The sequence below is a fragment of the Peromyscus leucopus genome, chromosome X (assembly GCF_004664715.2).
Source record: "Peromyscus leucopus breed LL Stock chromosome X, UCI_PerLeu_2.1, whole genome shotgun sequence".
NCBI lineage: Eukaryota > Metazoa > Chordata > Mammalia > Rodentia > Cricetidae > Peromyscus > Peromyscus leucopus.
In genome coordinates this window covers 137,236,981-137,254,663 of record NC_051083.1, presented here as the reverse complement: position 1 = coordinate 137,254,663, position 17,683 = coordinate 137,236,981, and the positions used below count along the sequence as shown (strand labels likewise).

At 40.0% G+C, this 17,683-nt stretch overlaps 1 protein-coding gene across 3 annotated transcripts in view; it reads left to right on the top strand.

Annotated features, from left to right (window-relative positions):
- Positions 1 to 1,930: 1,930 nt before the first annotated feature.
- Mpp1 (membrane palmitoylated protein 1) overlaps positions 1,931 to 17,683 on the top strand; it is a 33,310-nt gene continuing 17,557 nt past the window's right edge. The window contains exons 1-5 of one of the 3 annotated variants that reach the window (XM_028888513.2): positions 1,931 to 2,231; positions 11,564 to 11,707; positions 11,999 to 12,077; positions 13,455 to 13,540; positions 16,767 to 16,835. In XM_028888513.2, coding sequence (XP_028744346.1) covers positions 2,130 to 2,231; positions 11,564 to 11,707; positions 11,999 to 12,077; positions 13,455 to 13,540; positions 16,767 to 16,835 — 480 coding nt within the window. In that variant the 5' untranslated portion in view covers positions 1,931 to 2,129. Of the gene's footprint in view, positions 2,232 to 2,422; positions 2,602 to 11,563; positions 11,708 to 11,998; positions 12,078 to 13,454; positions 13,541 to 16,766; positions 16,836 to 17,683 lie in introns of those variants that run through there. The other 2 variants (XM_037199373.1, XM_037199372.1) reach the window with 2 other exon arrangements.

Here is a 17,683-nt window from a genome sequence, read left to right as displayed (position 1 = left end):
TTTCTTTTTCTTTTTTGGAGCCAGTTTCCTCCTGCTGAATTGCCTTGTGCAGCCTTGATGTGAAGCTATGTGCCTAGTCTTATTGTAACGTGTTAGGTCATATTCGGTGGATATCTCTGGGAGACCTGATGTGGTTTTTTTTTTTGTTTGTTTGTTTTTTTATTTTTTGTTTTTTTAAGAGAAATAGAGAAGGAGTGGATCTGGGGGAGAAGTGAGGTAGGGTGGGGACTACGAGTAGTGGAGGGAGAGGAAACTGCAGTAGGTATGTAATGTATGAGAAAATAATTTAATTAAAAAAATAAAAACTAGAGAACCAGAATAAAACAAAAACCTCAGGTCCTGATGCTTGAATAGAAAGTAATCTTAGTCAATGAGTCATCTTCCCATTCCCTTATAGTTTAGGGCTTGTTTGTGTTTTAGAAAATGTCTGATGCAGCACAAGTTGGCCTCAATTCACCATGTAGTAAAGCTGGATTTAAACTCAAGATCCTCCTGTATTTGCCACCCAAGTACTGAGATTACAGATATGTGCCACTATGCCTGGTTCTCTTTTGTTTTGTTTTTTAAAAAATGTTCTTCTTTTTCCTTTATTTTTTGTTTTTGTTTTTGGAGACAAGGTCTTAGTATCCTAGGCTGCCTTCAAACTCACTATGTGACTGAGGATGGCTTTGAACTTCTGATCCTCTTACCTCCACCTCTCAAATGCTAGGACTAATAGGCATGCACTGAGTAGTGTGTGTATTACGAGGGTTTTTGGTTTTGTTTTGTTGGTTTGAGCATGCTAGCTAGGTAGTACACCAACTGAAGTTCATCCCTATTTGGATATCACATAAAGCAAGGTTCCAATTTCATCTTTTCCAGTTCCAGCTTCAGTTAATGAAAGGCTCTCTTTCCTCACCTAGCCATTTTTATTGTTTAGTACCCTTGTATATGTGCACAAGTGTGTTACAGGGTTGTCTATTCTGTAACATTGTTCGATGTATCCCCTTTCTCTGAACCAATCTCCCCTCCTACTCCCTTCTCCCCTCCCCTCTTTTATTCTCTCTTCACCTAAAACTAGTTCCTCTAGGGATATGGGTAGGGTATAAGTTATCAATCATGTGAACTCAGGGTTTTAGGACAGGGTTCCCAAGGAGCCTGTAGGCCCAGTAGACATTCATTTTGCTCAGAAAGCCTTTCATTCTTATCCAGGACATTTGGATGTTTAGGGATCTTACTCTGATCCTTAAAGATTGTTCCATTTGCTTTCGCTGATTCCTAGAAATTGTGTGGCATCAACGGCAGGAGAGATGGCCTAAGGTAAATAAAACCAGTTTGCTCTTGAGGGCAATCAGCGGGAGAGATGGCCTAAGGTAAATAAAACCAGTTTGCTCTTGAGGGCAATCTCGTCTTTCATCACTGAACAGCAAACACCAATGTAAATGATGGTACCAGCAGCACAGGAGTATAAAGGCATTTTCACAAGTCTAAACCTGGAAAGGTGCATTGGCCTTGTGACCACATTGATTTAAGAGCCTTGACTCTTGTCAACCCCCTACATTCTTTAGGCTCCATTGGGAAGCTGGCTGATTCCTGATGGTCTGAGCTATCTGGATGTAAAATCCACTCCTGGGTTGCTTCAGCCAGGAACCAGGGGCCTGCTCGTTGCAACTCGTGGGTAGTAAAGGGGCGGCAGATGCAGTAGCTGAACGTTTCAGAATCTGCTCCGGTAGTTCACAGGCCGTGCGGGTAAAAGCGAGATGGAAGTCTCAGAATTCCATCTTTCAGGGATGCAGGCTGCGCATCTCGTCAGTGCCCGCAGAGGCGTGGCAAGAGCGGAGCTTCCAAGCAGCTCTAAGCTACTCCTTCTCCAATCGCTAGGCACCAGGAAGGCCAAGGCGTGGGTGGGCTTATGGGCGGGCCAGGGCGGGAAGTAGGCGGAGCGTGGGTAATGCTATACCCGTCCCTTCTGGCTCCGAGCCTGCAGGGTTGTGGCTGGCGCAGCTCTAGGTCTCTTCCTCCTCCACTGCCCGCGCCACCTCGGCCGCCCCAGTCTCCCACGCCTCCGAGCAGGCCGCAGTAACTCGGTTTGCGGTTCCCGGGCTCAAGGCTCTACCACTCCAGCGTCTCGGTGTCCCTGCTCCTGCGAGATGACGCTCAAGTCGAGCAAAGGAGAGAGTGGCAACAGCATGCGCACCGCGCTCTCGGACCTCTACCTGGAGCACTTGCTACAGAAGCGCAACCGACCTGAGGTTAGAGGGACCCCTGGGGTCCTCGGGGTTGGGATTGGATCTTGGCTCTAGGCCTTTCCGTCTGCTTCTGGATTTGTCCTATCCGTAGCCTTGTTCCTAGGCGGTCTGCCCGGAATGGCCTGATCTTGAGAGTCCTGTCCCTAGGGTGGAGGCCTTAGCTTTGGGCAGGGTTCATGCTGAGATCTGGGTGTGGTGGATAGTTGCCTGGGGCAGCCTTCTTGGGTGAAAATCCCGAGAGGCCGGCCAGGACCCAATGCTTACTGAGGTCAAAGAAAACTTGCTCATGGATGAAAGTCGAGTAACAGAAAGACTTTAAGAAGAAAAATAGAAGACTTTAAGGAACACATCCAAGAGAAGATCTGCCTGGTTGGTGAGCGTTTGTGTTCAGTCTCACAGATATTATTATGAAACCCAACTTCGTGCTCTAAAAAGCTCACTCAGTGTCCCTCTGCATTTCATTTCAGCAGGTCCCCTTGTGCTACCTTGTAAATTAGGGTAGACTTCATATTTCCAGTGTTAAACAGTAAATAGCTATTAATCTCTGGTGTCAGAGAGGCCCCCAGAGGAGGTTATGATTATATTCTGTGTAGCATGTCTCCCCCCGCCCCCAAATTCAGTAGGTTATAATGCTGACCCACCTACTTACCCTGCTCCCTCTACTCTCTAGACCCTTCTCCTGGGAGATTTATGGAGCTGCTTGTGATACAGCAAAGCTGGCTTTGTGACAAGCTGGTTAAACAACATATGTTACTTAAACAAAATGTTCAAAGATGATACTAGGTGAAAGTGAGAAAAATAAGTACAAAAACCTTGTAGGAATGGTATCTTGAGCAAAAAACCCTGTTATATGTTTTGATCACTTTTTTAGATGAAGGGAAAAGAAAAAGAAAAAAGTAAAGAATTGGTAAGAAAAAAATCCATGTTATGACACTTGTATTTTGGTTCCTCAATTCTGGAGCTTTGTTTCCTTTTCCTCACCTCTGGTGTCATTTTCCCTCCCCCAGCCAGTTTTGGAAATACAGTTATTTAATCTTGCCTGTCTATGCTCCACACCCACAGTACTCTTTTAGTAACCCTGACAGAGCAATTCAGTGCTTAGGAGAAGAACCTGTGTACCAATTAAATGTCAGCAAATTTTATCTCTCCTGCTGGCAAGTAGGAAGACATTTTGCTTTTTGTTTGTTGTTTTGAGACAAGGTCTCACCCTGTAGTTCAGGCTAGCTTGTAACTCACTGTATTTATTGTCCTGACTGGCTTTGAACTCCTGGCAGTTCTCCTGCCTCAGCCTCCAGAGTGGTGGGATTATAGGCTTAAGCCAGCAAGGCACACTTCAGGACATTTTTAATTGTCACAACTAGACGGATTTAATTTTTTAAAGCAAGGAATTATCAGACCCCCCAAATGTCATGACTGCTGAAAGAAACATCTGTCCCTGGTGTTCTAGTTCAGTGTCTTATTTAAGGTTAGCAAATAAAGAGCAAAGAGCAGAAATGTGGTAAAACTCTAGTCTACTTAAGCCTCTGTGGCTACAATAAAACCAGATTCCTATCTGTAAGGTATCTAAGTCTTCCAGGTTTTGAAAAATAAAAGTCATAAATATCCTGGAAGTGAAGGACAGGGAAGGAAGAAAACTAAGAGACCATACTAGGTACTGAGAAAACTGGGGCAAAGACTAAATAATTTGAAAATGACAATTTATTTTCTAGTATACATTCTCTGAAAACACAGACCTTAAATGGAAATATCCCCTTCTCAAATGAGACAATCAGACCCAAGAAGGAGCTGTTTCTTTGATAGAATGATAATCAGGAGCAGACTCATTGACCATGCTCCCTATTGACTCAGCCAAGACTTGCTTTCTGCTATTCTACATGAAATGTATGGCATTGAACCTTAGTGTCTTCTTCGTAGGCTGTTCTATTTTGCCTAGAGTCCTGATTGCCCCTTACATCCTGGATTCTACAAAATGCATGCTTCAGCAATTCTGGGCACTCTGCAGTGCTTCACAGCCCCCTACACCTCCTTCAGAGGAAACATCTGCAGCACAGTTCAAAGGGCAGAGACAGTTTCTCAAAGGAAGTTGAAATAAAAAAAAATAGATGAAAATAACTTGGCAGGGATAGGGGCAGAGGTAGTGGGGGTGATTAGAGCAGGGGCAACTCTGACTTTCTTATTTAAACTAATTGGCTTCAGAACAAGTGACAGTAAACTAGTGAGCACAGGAATGAACAAACATTTGTTCAACTTACTGTTAGGCTCTCTGCCAGCTGCTTCCACATGGAGAACTTAGAATGCCCAGTCCAGGGAGATGAGTGACCCTAAATACAGAAGAGCTTGGGAGCTCCTTAACACCACCTGCCAGCTTTGTGTAGACCCCTGGCTGGGCCCATCTGATGTCCACAAGTACCCACCCTTCACATGGACATAACCTGTTTGACTTTGTGGGGGGGAGGGGCGGGAACTAAACAAAAAAGCTAGAGAAGCCATGAAACCAACAATTCCCTAAGGAAGTATAGAGATTAGAATTATTTAACTATAAATGATAAGAGCTGGGGAGACAGGAAGGCCCAAGAATCAGGATTTTCTGGCAGGTGTTGTCTTAAAATCATACATTAACTAGAGCTTTGTTTCTCAGGCACTAAATAAATATATCAATCCAAAGGCCACATGTTTTAACGTCCTTGGCTGATTTGCTTTATCTGCCCAGTGCACTCTGGACACATGCATAGGCTTCTTATTTCACTGAAATAAAACAGGAAACACAAGCAGCTCCATTCCACCTGGAACACCAAACTGTATTTCCAAATACTTGGCTCTTGGTTCCTGCATAGCCATTAGACCAGTGTTGAGATTGTGTATGAAACATCATTCATTAAATTAAACTATTTCTCTTTATTCTTATTATTTGTTTATTTGTTGTTGTTGTTTTTTAAGATATGGTCTTACTATGTAGCCTTAGCTGGCCTAGAACTCACTATGTAAACTAGGATGGCCTCAAACTCAAAAGAGATCTGCCTGACTCTGCCTCCAGAGTGCTGGAATTAAAGGCATACCTTTAATCCTACTATGCCTGGCAGTTTTTGTTGTTTGTTCTGTTTTATTTTTTAAATAGAGTCTCACTATATAGCCTAGGCAGACTTCAAACTCTTGGCAGCCCTCCTTGTCTCAGCCTCCTGAGAATTGAGATTACAAACCTATACCACCAGGCCTAGCTGATTAAAATTAAACTCTTGCCTCTACTTTGTGACCAATATTTGAAGGCAAAAAAATAATGTTTAGAAACCATTTGCAATAAAATTATAAACCTTAGACTCCAGGCGTTAGTTAAAATAGAATTGAAGAAGACAACACAATACCAGGTCTTGTTTTGTAGCCCAGGATTCCTGCAAAATCACTTTGTGTTCCAGGTTGCCCTCAGACTTATCCTCTTGCCCCAACCTCGTATGTGCTAGGTTTACAGGTATGTGCTACCATACCTAGTTATAAATAAGACTTTATTGAAACTATATAATACATTTTGAAAGTGGTTAGACTGATATTTCTCACTTCTCTTTCAAAATTAGTTTTGCTATTCATAGATAGGTCTATGCCCTTCGATCATGTTTACAATTTTTAAAAGGCCAAATTGTCTAGAGGTACTTTGACTGTAATTTCAACAGACCAGGTGAGTGAAACCACTTATGTATAAGAAAAATAATACCCCAGGTACAGGGTTATTGACCCCTGACACCAGCCTCTGGTCCTAGGCATAAGTGGAGAACAATAGCTGGGTCACCTGGACTGAATTTACTGATTTTTTTAATTAAACAAATCAAAGAGGGGGTTGGAGAGATGACTCAGAGGTTAAGAGCACTGGCTGCTCTTCCAGAGGTCCTGAGTTCAATTCCCAGCAACCACATGGTGGCTCACAACCATCTGTAATGAGATCTGGTGCCCTCTTCTGGCCTGAAGGCAAACACTATATACATAATAAATAATCTTTAAAAAAAATCAACAACAGCTGGGCGGTGGTGGCACACGCCTTTAATCCCAGCACTTGGGAGGCAGAGCCAGGTGGATCTCTGTGAGTTCGAGACCAGCCTGGGCTACCAAGTGAGTTCCAGGAAAGGCACAAAGCTACACAGAGAAACCCTGTCTCGAAAAAATAAAAATCAACAACAACAAATCAAAGATATGTAGTCACAATAAAGCAAATTATAGCTGGAAGGTGATGGCACATGCCTTTAATCCCAGCACTTGGGAGGCAGAGGCAGGTGGATCTCTGTGAGTTCAAGGCCAGCCTGGTCTACAGAGTGAGTTCCAGGACAGCCAGGGCTACACAGAGAAACCATGTCTCAAAAACAAAACAAAAAAAGAAAGAAAGAAAATTATACATTTTTTGAGTAGCTGTCCAAGCAGTGCAGATACTACCTTTGATGCTCAGCTTTCTAAGGGGACAATCTAAGATTAGGTACTCTTCTCCATTTCTTTAAACTTCTCAGCCTCTATTACATATATATTTTAATTTGTCACATTGCTTGCATTTACAATATGTTCTTTATAACAGTTTCAAGATTTGTCTGTGGGTGGATTCTAAAATGTGAAAGTCTGTAAGTGGTTTTTATCTTGCTATAGTTGGTTGCTGAACTAATGTTACACTTTTTCTAGATCCTTGATACTGCTTGAGATGGCAAGATGTCCAACCAAATTCTAATTTTTCCAGCCTTTTTTGCAGCTTGAGATGGTTGTGTGGCTATCTTCTGCAGTTCTGGCCAATGAGACAAGAAAAGCTGTCCTCTGGGATAGTTCTGGTCTGGGTCCAGCTGACCTGGCCTTTCTGCCTTCTTGCCTTGAGCTGATCCACAGAGTCACAGCTTTTGAATATGTGTTTCCAATCCATGACTCCCTTCTTGGATTTCTGACCTCAGGCTGATGATCTGTGGAGCAGTATGACCCTCCTTCTCAGCTAAGGACTTGAGTGATCAATAACTATTCGTTTGCCTACTTTCTGTCTTCTAGAGAGTTATTGAATGAAATCTCTTATCCCTGGTGATGTTTAATGTTTTCTCTGTGGGTGATATGGAAAGTGTGTGTTCTTTTTCTTATCCCCACTTTGCTCTGAAAACCTGGGTGTGGTAGTCTGTGCCTATAATCTTTGTGTTTGGAAGTCTGAGTCAGGAGGATTGTGATTCCAGCCCACCTTGGGATACATAAGGAGACCCTGTCTCAAAAGATCCAAACAGATAGACTAAGGAGTGAGAGAGGAGGAGATCCATGTAAGTATTTAGGCTGCCAACTTGACTAGGATTTCTACTCATGTCAGAAAATTCCATCTTGCCAGTTGTAGGAAAGAATGTGGTTTTGAGAGCTTGGTGGGAACAGTAGACTTCCATTTTTCTGAATAGAAATTAATCATTGTGACATAAAAATGGAGGGATACATGAGGCTTTGAATGCTGAGTATTTTTTAGAGGCATCTTTCAGTATTGTTAGTATGTCACCACTCCCAACACAGAGCTATACAGAGGCATAGTAACCATAGCCCACATTTACCAAGTGCTTTTAAGTATTATATTAAGCTTGCAACCCAGTAAAGTCATTCTGTTACCATCCTCATTTTACAGTTGAAGAAACAGAAGTGCAAGAAGGTTAAGAATCCAAAGTTACCCAGCTATTAGTAAAAGAGTCAGGAATCTAACCCAGACAGTGCATTTTTCTGTGAAGTGGTGTGTTCTAGGTTTTTAAGTTCTACTTAATATATTACTTTGCTAAATTATTTTCTTTTATTTATTTATTCATTTATTTATTTTTCGAGACAGGGTTTCTTTGTGTAGTCCTGGCTGTCCTGGAACTAGCTCTATAGACTAGGCTGGCCTCAAACTCACAGAAATCTGCCTGCTTCTGCCTCCTTAGTGCTAGGATTAAAGGCGTGCACCACCACCACCACCACCACCACCACCACCACCACCACCACCACCCAGCCTCTAAATTATTTTCTTAAAGTAATTCAAACACATAGTACATAATTTAGAAGGTATGGTGAGTAAAGTTAGCCTATGAAGGCAATTTCCTTCTCACTCCATCTTGTAGCCAACCAATTTCCTCCTTCCTAGAAACAATCGCTGTTCCTTCCAGAGATTATTTGTATCTTTCTAAGAAAATGTGAATACATTAATTTTTTTCACTGTTTGTGATGAAGATAGCATAATTGTCTTGAAACTGTTTTATTTTCCACATAAACAGATAGTTTCAAAATTACCTCAGAGCTTCCTTGTCATGGCTACATGGTGTCTTCCCACTAGTGACTATAGTGTTACTGAATTGTTTGTTGTAGAGTAACTGGAATTTGTGTGAAGATCTGTGTTGCCAGGCATTCTAAGTTAATTTCCAAATTACAACCTTTTCAACAATGTTACAACATAAATGCCATATGACAGTGTCATGTGAATTTTGGACATTTTAGCTGCAAAACAAGGCAGTTTCTCTTTTGCAACACTTTCACTCATCTGAGATTACTCAGTAAATGACACTACTTCAGTCTTCATTGTCATTTCAGTTAGAAAGGAAGCAGTAAGAAACCCTGTCTCGAAAAAAAAAAAAAAAAAAAAAAAAAAAAGGAAGCAGTAAGTTAAGATGACTTAGTTTTTGAAGAGCATACCTATATTATAAGATATAACCTCTCAAGTTTCTGGGCAAGACCTCCTTGTCTCTCTTTCTACCCTTTTCCTTCTGTGCCCATGGGCAAGCCAGTGAACTCATCCCACTGCTATATACATTCCCACATAAGACTTCCTCTTTCCCCCAGAAAAATGAATGGCAAGATGTTGACAGCTCTGCTTATTGAGAAGACCTTCCTCATCTTCCCAGTGTCCTTGAGGACTACCCCTGGATGTGGCTAGTATATATATATACCTGCTCTCCATTTTCAGCTTGTACCCAAATAACAGCCTGACATTAGTTCTTCCTCCTCTGACTTGATGTGTTGGGTTCAATTTAATATTTTATGCATGAATATTTGTAGGATAACAAAGGCATGAGGTCTTTAAATTACTCTCAAATAATTAAAACTTTATTTTATGACATTAAAAAACAATACTAGGGCCGGGCGGTGGTGGCGCACGCCTTTAATCCCAGCACTCGGGAGGCAGAGGCAGGCGGATCTCTGTGAGTTCGAGGCCAGCCTGGTCTACCAAGTGAGTTCCAGGAAAGGCGCAAAGCTACACAGAGAAACCCTGTCTCGAAAAACCAAAAAAAAAAAAAAAAAATACTAAAAGACCTATACAAGATTGAGCCCAGCATTTCTTTGTGGATATATTTGACCCTCCCTGTAGGTCTATTGGCAGTTAATGATTGCTAAATGGGTGGTGTAGTCATTAGTAAGTTGCCCTTGCTCCAATAAATGACCTCTCATCTGTGCTTGTGCAAGTAACTCTAATGAAAATCGGTGGAGAGATACCCCAATATGATTTTCCCAGTTTATGTGCCTACCTGTAGGTACAAGAGTTCCAGTTCCAGACCTAATAGCTTGCCTCTTTACTCTTTTTTAAAGCTTAGTCTCTTTCTGTGTGTTGTATGTATACATGTATACAGATGTGTGCGGTCATGCACTAACACAGAGGCCAGGTGTCCTGTCCTATCACATTTTATCTTACTTTCTCAAGACAGGGTCTCTCACTGAACCTAGAGCTATACTGGTGGCCAGTAAGCCCTGCTAGTCCTCTTGCCTTTACCCCAGACAGTACTGGGATTATAGATGGTCATGCTGAGCTTTTTATGTGGGTGTTGAGAATTTAAATTCAGGTATTTGTGCCTAGACAGCAAACACTCTTACCTACTGAGCCATCTCCCCAGCTCCCTTTTTAGTCTCCCACTCTTTTAAAATATTTATTTATAGTTGTGTTTTCACCTATGTATAAGTCTGTGCACCCCTTTTATGCACAGAGGCCAAAAGAGGGCATCCGATGCTCTAGAACTGGAGTTACAGGTGGTTGTGAGCCATTATGTGGGTGCTGGGAACCAAATCCAGGTCCTCTGCAAGAGCAACAAGTGCTTTTAACCATTGAGCAATCTCTCCAGTCTCCCCCTTTACTCTCTTAATGCTATTCTTCACTGATATCATTTGGAAAAATTCAAACTTACTGAAAAGATGAAAAAAATTATCATTCTGGCTTCTATAATTGACATATTGCTTTGTTTGCCTTAACACATATATCTACCTAAAAACATCTATCTATTCACTTTTTTTTTGCATTTGAAAGCAAGCTGCAGTTGTCAGAGTACTTCACCTCAAAGAGCTTCAGTGTGTATATCACAGCCTAGAGTTCAGTATTTATGGTTACTTTTTTTTCTTTCTTTCTTTTTTTTTTTTTTTTGGTTTTTCAAGACAGCATTTCTCTGTGTAACGGTCCTGGCTGTCCTAGAACTCTCTTTGTTAACCAAGCTAGCCTGGAACTCAAAGAAATCCACCTTCCTCTGCCTCCCAAGGGCTGGGATTAAAGGTGTGTACCACCACTGCTTGTTTATGGTTACTTTTTAAGGTAAAATTTAAACACAATAAAATACAAAAATCTTGAATATGCTATTTTACACTGTATCATAGTATAGAATATTACCAGAATTCTAATTCTCTCATGCCAGTCCTTTTCCCTCAAGAAAACCACTGTTTTAATTATTTACAACAGTTTTGTTTGTTCTAAAATGTCACATAAATTTTATGATATTGTATATATTCTTTTTAATAGGACTTCTTTATTCAACAGGTTTCTGAGTTCATCTTTTTTATTTTGTAGTTTGAGCTCTTGTATGCATCAACAACTGTCTTGTGTATTTTCCTGTGTGTCAGCATCTTTATTGTTTCTATTGGGAACACAAACCTGCTATGTATATCTGCATACAAGTTTCTATGTGGACAGATTTTTTTTTCATCTTGAATGAACCCCTAAGAATAGGATTGCTGAACCACAGAATAAATGGGTGTTTATGTTTGCCTTTTGCAGTTTCTGTACCATTTTGTATCTCAATAGACATTAGTAAGCTGCCATGATAATTGTTGTTGATAATTGAACCCAAGTTCTCACAAAAAGCAGTTGGTGCTCTTAACCACTGAGCATTCTAGTCCCTCAGAATAATTTTAATAAAAATCACTCCTTTATCTGCAATGGTCTAATGAAATATGTGTGTTAAGTTGAATAAGTAAAGTTTACAAAATAGTTTCACATGGATTCAAATGAGAGTAGATGTCAACCTTATGAAAGAATTGGGTTTTCAAAGCCTTTTAGATTCTAATTACAGATAATTGACTGACCATGTGCCTTTGCTGTTTACTTTATCCACTAATTTGTTTTCATTTGACAGTCTGCATTGAACCAGTTGAATGTTGCCACTGAGGACATGTACACCAATGGGTCTACTGTTCCAGGTAGCCCTGCCCATGCTAAAGGGCAAGAGGCAAGGAAAGTACGCCTCATACAGTTTGAGAAGATCACCGAGGAGCCCATGGTAATCTCTTGTCCTATCGTCATTCATCATTTACACTCTACTAGTGAAGTCATTGGGCCATAAAACTGCCAAAGGCCACTCATGGAATTATACACTCTGCCAGGTTCACTGCTGTGTTTCTTTGTCCCCATCTCAAGCTTCTTTCAGAGCAAGCTTCCTGCTCTTTCTCCTTGAGAATTGTCCCTGATATAAATGGAAATGATTTTCCCTGCAATTTTTCATTAAGATGCTTTGAAGATATCCTCAGAAAAGACTAAAATAAAGCTTACTGTTCCATTGCCTTTATTCCAGGGAATTACTTTGAAGCTTAATGAAAAACAGTCATGTACTGTGGCCAGAATTCTCCATGGTGGCATGATTCATAGACAAGGTACTCTGGCAGGGAGGAGGGGTCCTAAGTCTAGTTTTATCCTGGGATTAATTATTTACTTTCTGTTCAGTGGTGTGGGACGTGAAGCTTATAGTCCTTAAAACTGATAGCATTTTTCTGAGAGTGCCAAGAGATCCTGTGACTTAATAACTGACTCTTTAAGGCAGGTGTGGTGGCGCACACCTTTAATCCCAGCACTCAGGAGGCAGAAGTAGGCAGATCTCTGAGTTTGAGGCCAGCTTGATCTACAAACTGAGTTCTAGGACAGCCAGGGCTACACAGAAAATAAAACCTGTCAAAAAAAAAAAAACCATACTGACCCTTTATTTAGAAAATTGCATGATAAGATCTTAGTATGAACTACTCAGTACCACCATATCTCCCTCTGCACCTTCATTTTTTTTCAAGATAGGATTTTTCTGTGAAGCCCTGGCCATCCTGGAACTCGTTCTGTAGATCAGGCTGGTATTGAACTCAGAGATCTGCCTGCTTCTGCTTCCTGAGTACTAAAAGTAAAGGCATGCGCAGCTGCCACCACCACCTGGCCCTCTGCACCTTCTTATATATTGTTTTATAATGATATTTTTCCCATTTAGTTAGTAAGTAATGTCTATATGCACACATTACATATGACTGATATGTAACAGTAAACAAATCTGTATCTTGTACCCTCTTGTACTAACAGCTTAAATGAGAAAACCAAATTTAAGTAATTATAATTAACTATTGTAATTCCTTAATGTTAGAGTACCAGCAATTTTCAGATGCATATTTTAGGGAGCAATGAGAGAACAGAATAATAAGTTAAAATATGGCATATTTTCAGCAGCTGGTGATAGCCTGTATGGTACTAGAAACTATTCCTAATGTTGGAGTATGGCTATTCCAGTGAGTCTCCTACCTCATTAATTCTTACCCTTTTATGTTTTACTTTTTTTTTTAATCCAAGGTAACATGACATGAATTTGGTAACCACCCTTCACATAGAATTTTAACATTGACTAACCATTTAAGAACACATTGGAGATTTAGTTTAACAATAACAAAGAAACATTGAACTCACTGGATAATAGTCTCCTGTGGTTGGTTGGCAGCTGCTCTAATTCCAGGAATACAAGGATGAGATGCTTTTACAAAGCTCTTGGATGACTAATATCAAGAAGGATGAGGCAGTATTGAACTGTCCTAGATGAATTCAGAACCATATTTGTTTTTTATCTCTCTTAATTAAATATTTCTAATGAATGAGTTTTATTTATTTTATAAAATGCCCTAGATTGTGATTTCTTTTGTGTGGTATTCTTGAACTATACTGACACCTCTTGTTTGAATTTTTATTCTTTTGTGCATTGAGTTTTTTTGTTTGTTTAATGGCAGGCTCCCTTCACGTGGGGGATGAAATCCTAGAAATCAATGGCACAAATGTGACTAATCACTCAGTAGACCAGCTGCAGAAGGCAATGGTAGGTATTTTCTGTACTAAATAAAGATTGTCTTCTGTGTTCATGAAGGGTTAATGGGCACTGGTGTCATTTTATCTCATTTCTCTGCAAAAGCATGGTTACCTTATTGAGAGGGCTGTTATCACTTCTGATATTCTGTCCAAGAAATGATTTTTCTCTGCTTTAATTTAGTAAAACTGCAAAGCAGGGCCAATAACTGAGAGCATCAATCTCATAAAATGACTAGAATATTGCGCTGGGCATCTGAAGATTGTAGTGTATATTGCTCTATGGCTTTGAACAGGTGAATTAGCTTCATTCAATCTGTATTCTCAGAATCTGTTATCTGCAGCATTGTACTTGGTGTTTGTGCTGCCTCTCCTGTTTGCCCTTCCTGATTCTTTGTCATCTTTCTTGACTCTGTCTTGTGCCTCAGCAGGCTGATTGTAATATCTATATCAGTTGGGCTTCAGCAAGCAGTTTGAAAAGGTATTTATGTTCCTATTCTTACTTGCCAAACTTGCTCCTGTAGGTACCAGTTTCACACAGGTGTGGGCATCCTCAAAAGATCCAGCAAAGGAGAGAGTTCTTCCTGAATATATGCACGCCTGTGTGAATACATCCTTCATGAAACTCTTCAAACTCCCTTTTTTAATGTGCTACCTAATTATTACTGGATTCCCCAGTAATATCATAGTTAGTACCAGGAGTGATGTCAGAAAATTGGCCCTTTAAGTGGGCCTCTGACATTGGGCTGCTTGTAAATGAGCATATGCTGAGAAGACAGTACACTAGAAAAGAGCTAATCATTCTAGAGAAATCTAATTTTTATTAGAAAAAATAAGCAAATAGGAAACCAGGCAAAATAAACAAAAAGCTATTGACCAATAACTTTTTGAAAATATACTTAATTACTACTGCACAATTCATTCTAGGCAGGCTATGGAGTCAGTGGTCTAATACATTAGAAATATATGGTATATACACACTATGGAATACTGTCCTGTCTTATACAAGAAGAAAATCCCATTACTTGTTATAACATGGGTGCACTAAGAGAAAGACATTATATGAATAAGCCAGACACAGAAAGATAGACATCACATAAACTGATATATATGTGGAATCCAGAAAGGCAAACCTGTAGAAGTAGAGGATGGAATGGTGCTGATCAGAGACTGGGAATTGGTGGGGATCATGGAGGAATGTTGATCAAAGGTTATAAAATTCCACATAAATAAGAATAATACATTTAAAAAAACTCTGTGGATGGGCTGGAGAGATGGCTTAGAGGTTAAGAGCACTGGCTGCTCTTCTAGAGGTGTTGAGTTCAATTCCCAGCAACCACATGGTGGCTCACAACCATCTATAATGAGATCTGCTGCCCTCTTCTGGCCTGCAGGCATATGTGCAGGCAGAACACTGTCTATATAATAAATAAATAAGTCGTTAAATAAATAAAGGTTAAAAAAATTTTAAAACTCTACAGTACCGCATGGTTACTATAATAACTATGAATTATATTCTTAAAAAAATGCTGAGAGTAGATCTCGAGTATTCTCACAACAAAAGAGATGGCTCAGTGGATAAGAGCACAGACTGTTCTTCCAAAGGTCCTGAGTTCAATTCCCAGCAACCACATGGTGGCTCACAACCATCTGTAATGATATCTGGTGCCCTCTTCTGGCCTGCAGGGACACATGCAGACAGAACACTGTGTACATAATAAATAAATAATAAAAAAATTTAAAAAAAAAGTAGTGAGGTAATACATTAATTAACTGTTTAGCCATTATACAATATATACATAATTTGAAAACATTTTTATGTGTATTTTATTATTCAAATTGCAAGAAAAAAAGGGGATGGTCACCTGTAGTTATGGTGACAAAATTACAAAATAAATCATTGAGCTGGGTGCAATAGCTCATACCTGTAATAACAGCTCTTAGGAGGCCAAGGCAGACTATCACTTGAGTTCCAGGCTAGCCTGAGCCATGTAGTAAGTTCCAGGCTATATTCCAGAGTGATACCTGGCTCAAAACAAGCAAACAAAACCAAAATGAATATTTTTTTTAAAAAAAATTACAAGTTAAACTTGTATATACTTCTAGTTGTGGTAGCACTTGGGACCCAGAGGCAAATGTTATGGGATATTTGTACACTTTGTGAAAATGTGTTCCTGTGATTGGCATAATAAAAAGCTGAATGGCCAGTAGCTAGGCAGGAAGTATAGATTGAACTTCTGGGCAGAGAGGAAACTCTGGGAAAAAGAAGGCAGAGTTGCCAGCCAGACACAGAGTAAGCAGCATAGGCAGTATGGAGAGATGAGGTAATGAGCCACATGACAGAATGTATATTAAAATAAATGAGTTAATTTAAGTTACAAGAACTAGTGAGATAAGCCTAAGCTAAGGCCAAGCTTTCATAATTAATAAGTCTCCATGTCATTTGTGAGCTGGTTGCCCAAAGAAAAATCTGACTACACAGAAGGATCATTGTGAAATATTTACATTGTATGAAGATGTGTCACTGTAATTGGTTTAATAAAGAGCTGAATGGCCCATAGCTAGGCAGGAGAGAATAGGCAGGACTTCTGGGAAAAGAGGGGAACTTGGGATGAATCTAGGCACTTGAGAGCTGCCAGCAAGACATTGAAAAGGTTGGACATATGGTACAAAGGCAAGGTAACCAAGCCATGTGGCAGAACATAGATTGATAAGAGCAGGTTAATTAAGTTATAAGAGCTAGTTGGGAAAAAGCCTAAGCTAAGGCCAAGCTTTCATAATTAATAAGTCTCTGTGTCATTATTTGCAGGCTGACAGTCCTGATTAGAAAATACTACTACAGATCATACTTTAAGGCAAGCCTCAGCTATACAGAAAAACAAAATCCAAAAGAAACACAAAAATACATATGTGTGCATCATATTTATACATAACTATAATATTTGCAATGTTCTTATTGGGGTAGAAAAAAGTATATTTGTGCTCATTTTAGGAACTTCTGGGGACCTTTGGGAACCAAAAGCAAAAGAGGAGAAAGTTATGAGCTTTTGCTTTATTATTTTTGTCTTCAGTAATGCTGGTATAGGGAGCATATGACACTCTCGTGGTTCAGGAGGTATTATCTGACAAAATCTCAAACTATGAAGATGATTCTGTAGTGAAAGCTCTGATTCTATAAAACCCCATGTCACCCAAGTTAGTTTTCTTTACATTATCATTTTCTTTTCTTTTTTTAATAGAAGGAAACCAAAGGAATGATCTCATTAAAAGTAATTCCTAATCAGCAGAGTCGTCTTCCTGCACTACAGGTATGTAATGCCATTTTTTGTTTTGTTTTCTTTGAGATTTTACTGAAAGTGACACAATCCTATAACTTTAAGTTCTGAGTCTCTCACAGGTATTTAGCTGCTTGCCGTAGGATCCTGTTATCCACTCTCTCAACTAAAATAAAAGAGCTCATATCCTTTTCTTTTCTTTTCTTCTCTCTTGTGCTTGTTCATGTCTATTCAAGTGCACATGTGTGGAGGGCAAAGGACCACCTTGGTTGTTATTCCTCAGGTGTCATTCATCTTTGTGTGTATGTAGGGGGTGTGCTTATGAGTGTGTATGTACATGTGCACATATGTGTGTATGAATGTGGACACCAGAGGTTGATATTAAATGTCTTTTATTTACCTCACTTCACCTTTGTTTTTTTTGTTTTTTTTTTTTTTTTTGAGGCAGTGTCTCTCAGAGAAACTGAAATTCACGAATTTGTCTAGAATGGTTGGCCAATGAGCTTCAGGGATTCACCTGTCTCTTCTTCTCAATCCTCTTACCCCTAATACTAGGATTACAGGAAGCACATCATTGTGCCTAGCGTTTTTAGTGGATTCTGGGGATCTGAACTAAGGTCCTCATAGTTGTGTGGTAGGCAGTTTATCAACTGAGGTATCTCACCAGTCTCCATGGGGGGGGGACGACAAAGTTCCACCCCACCCCCACGCTAGTCTAAATCTCATCAATTAGGTTAGGTTGATTGGCTAGTGAACCTCAGGAATCCTTCTGTCTCTGCCTTCCCAGCTCTGGGTTTATAAGTGTATGCCACTAGGCTCAACTTTTTAATGTGAGTTCTGAGGATCAAACTCAATTCCCTCATCCTTGGGAGGCAAGCACT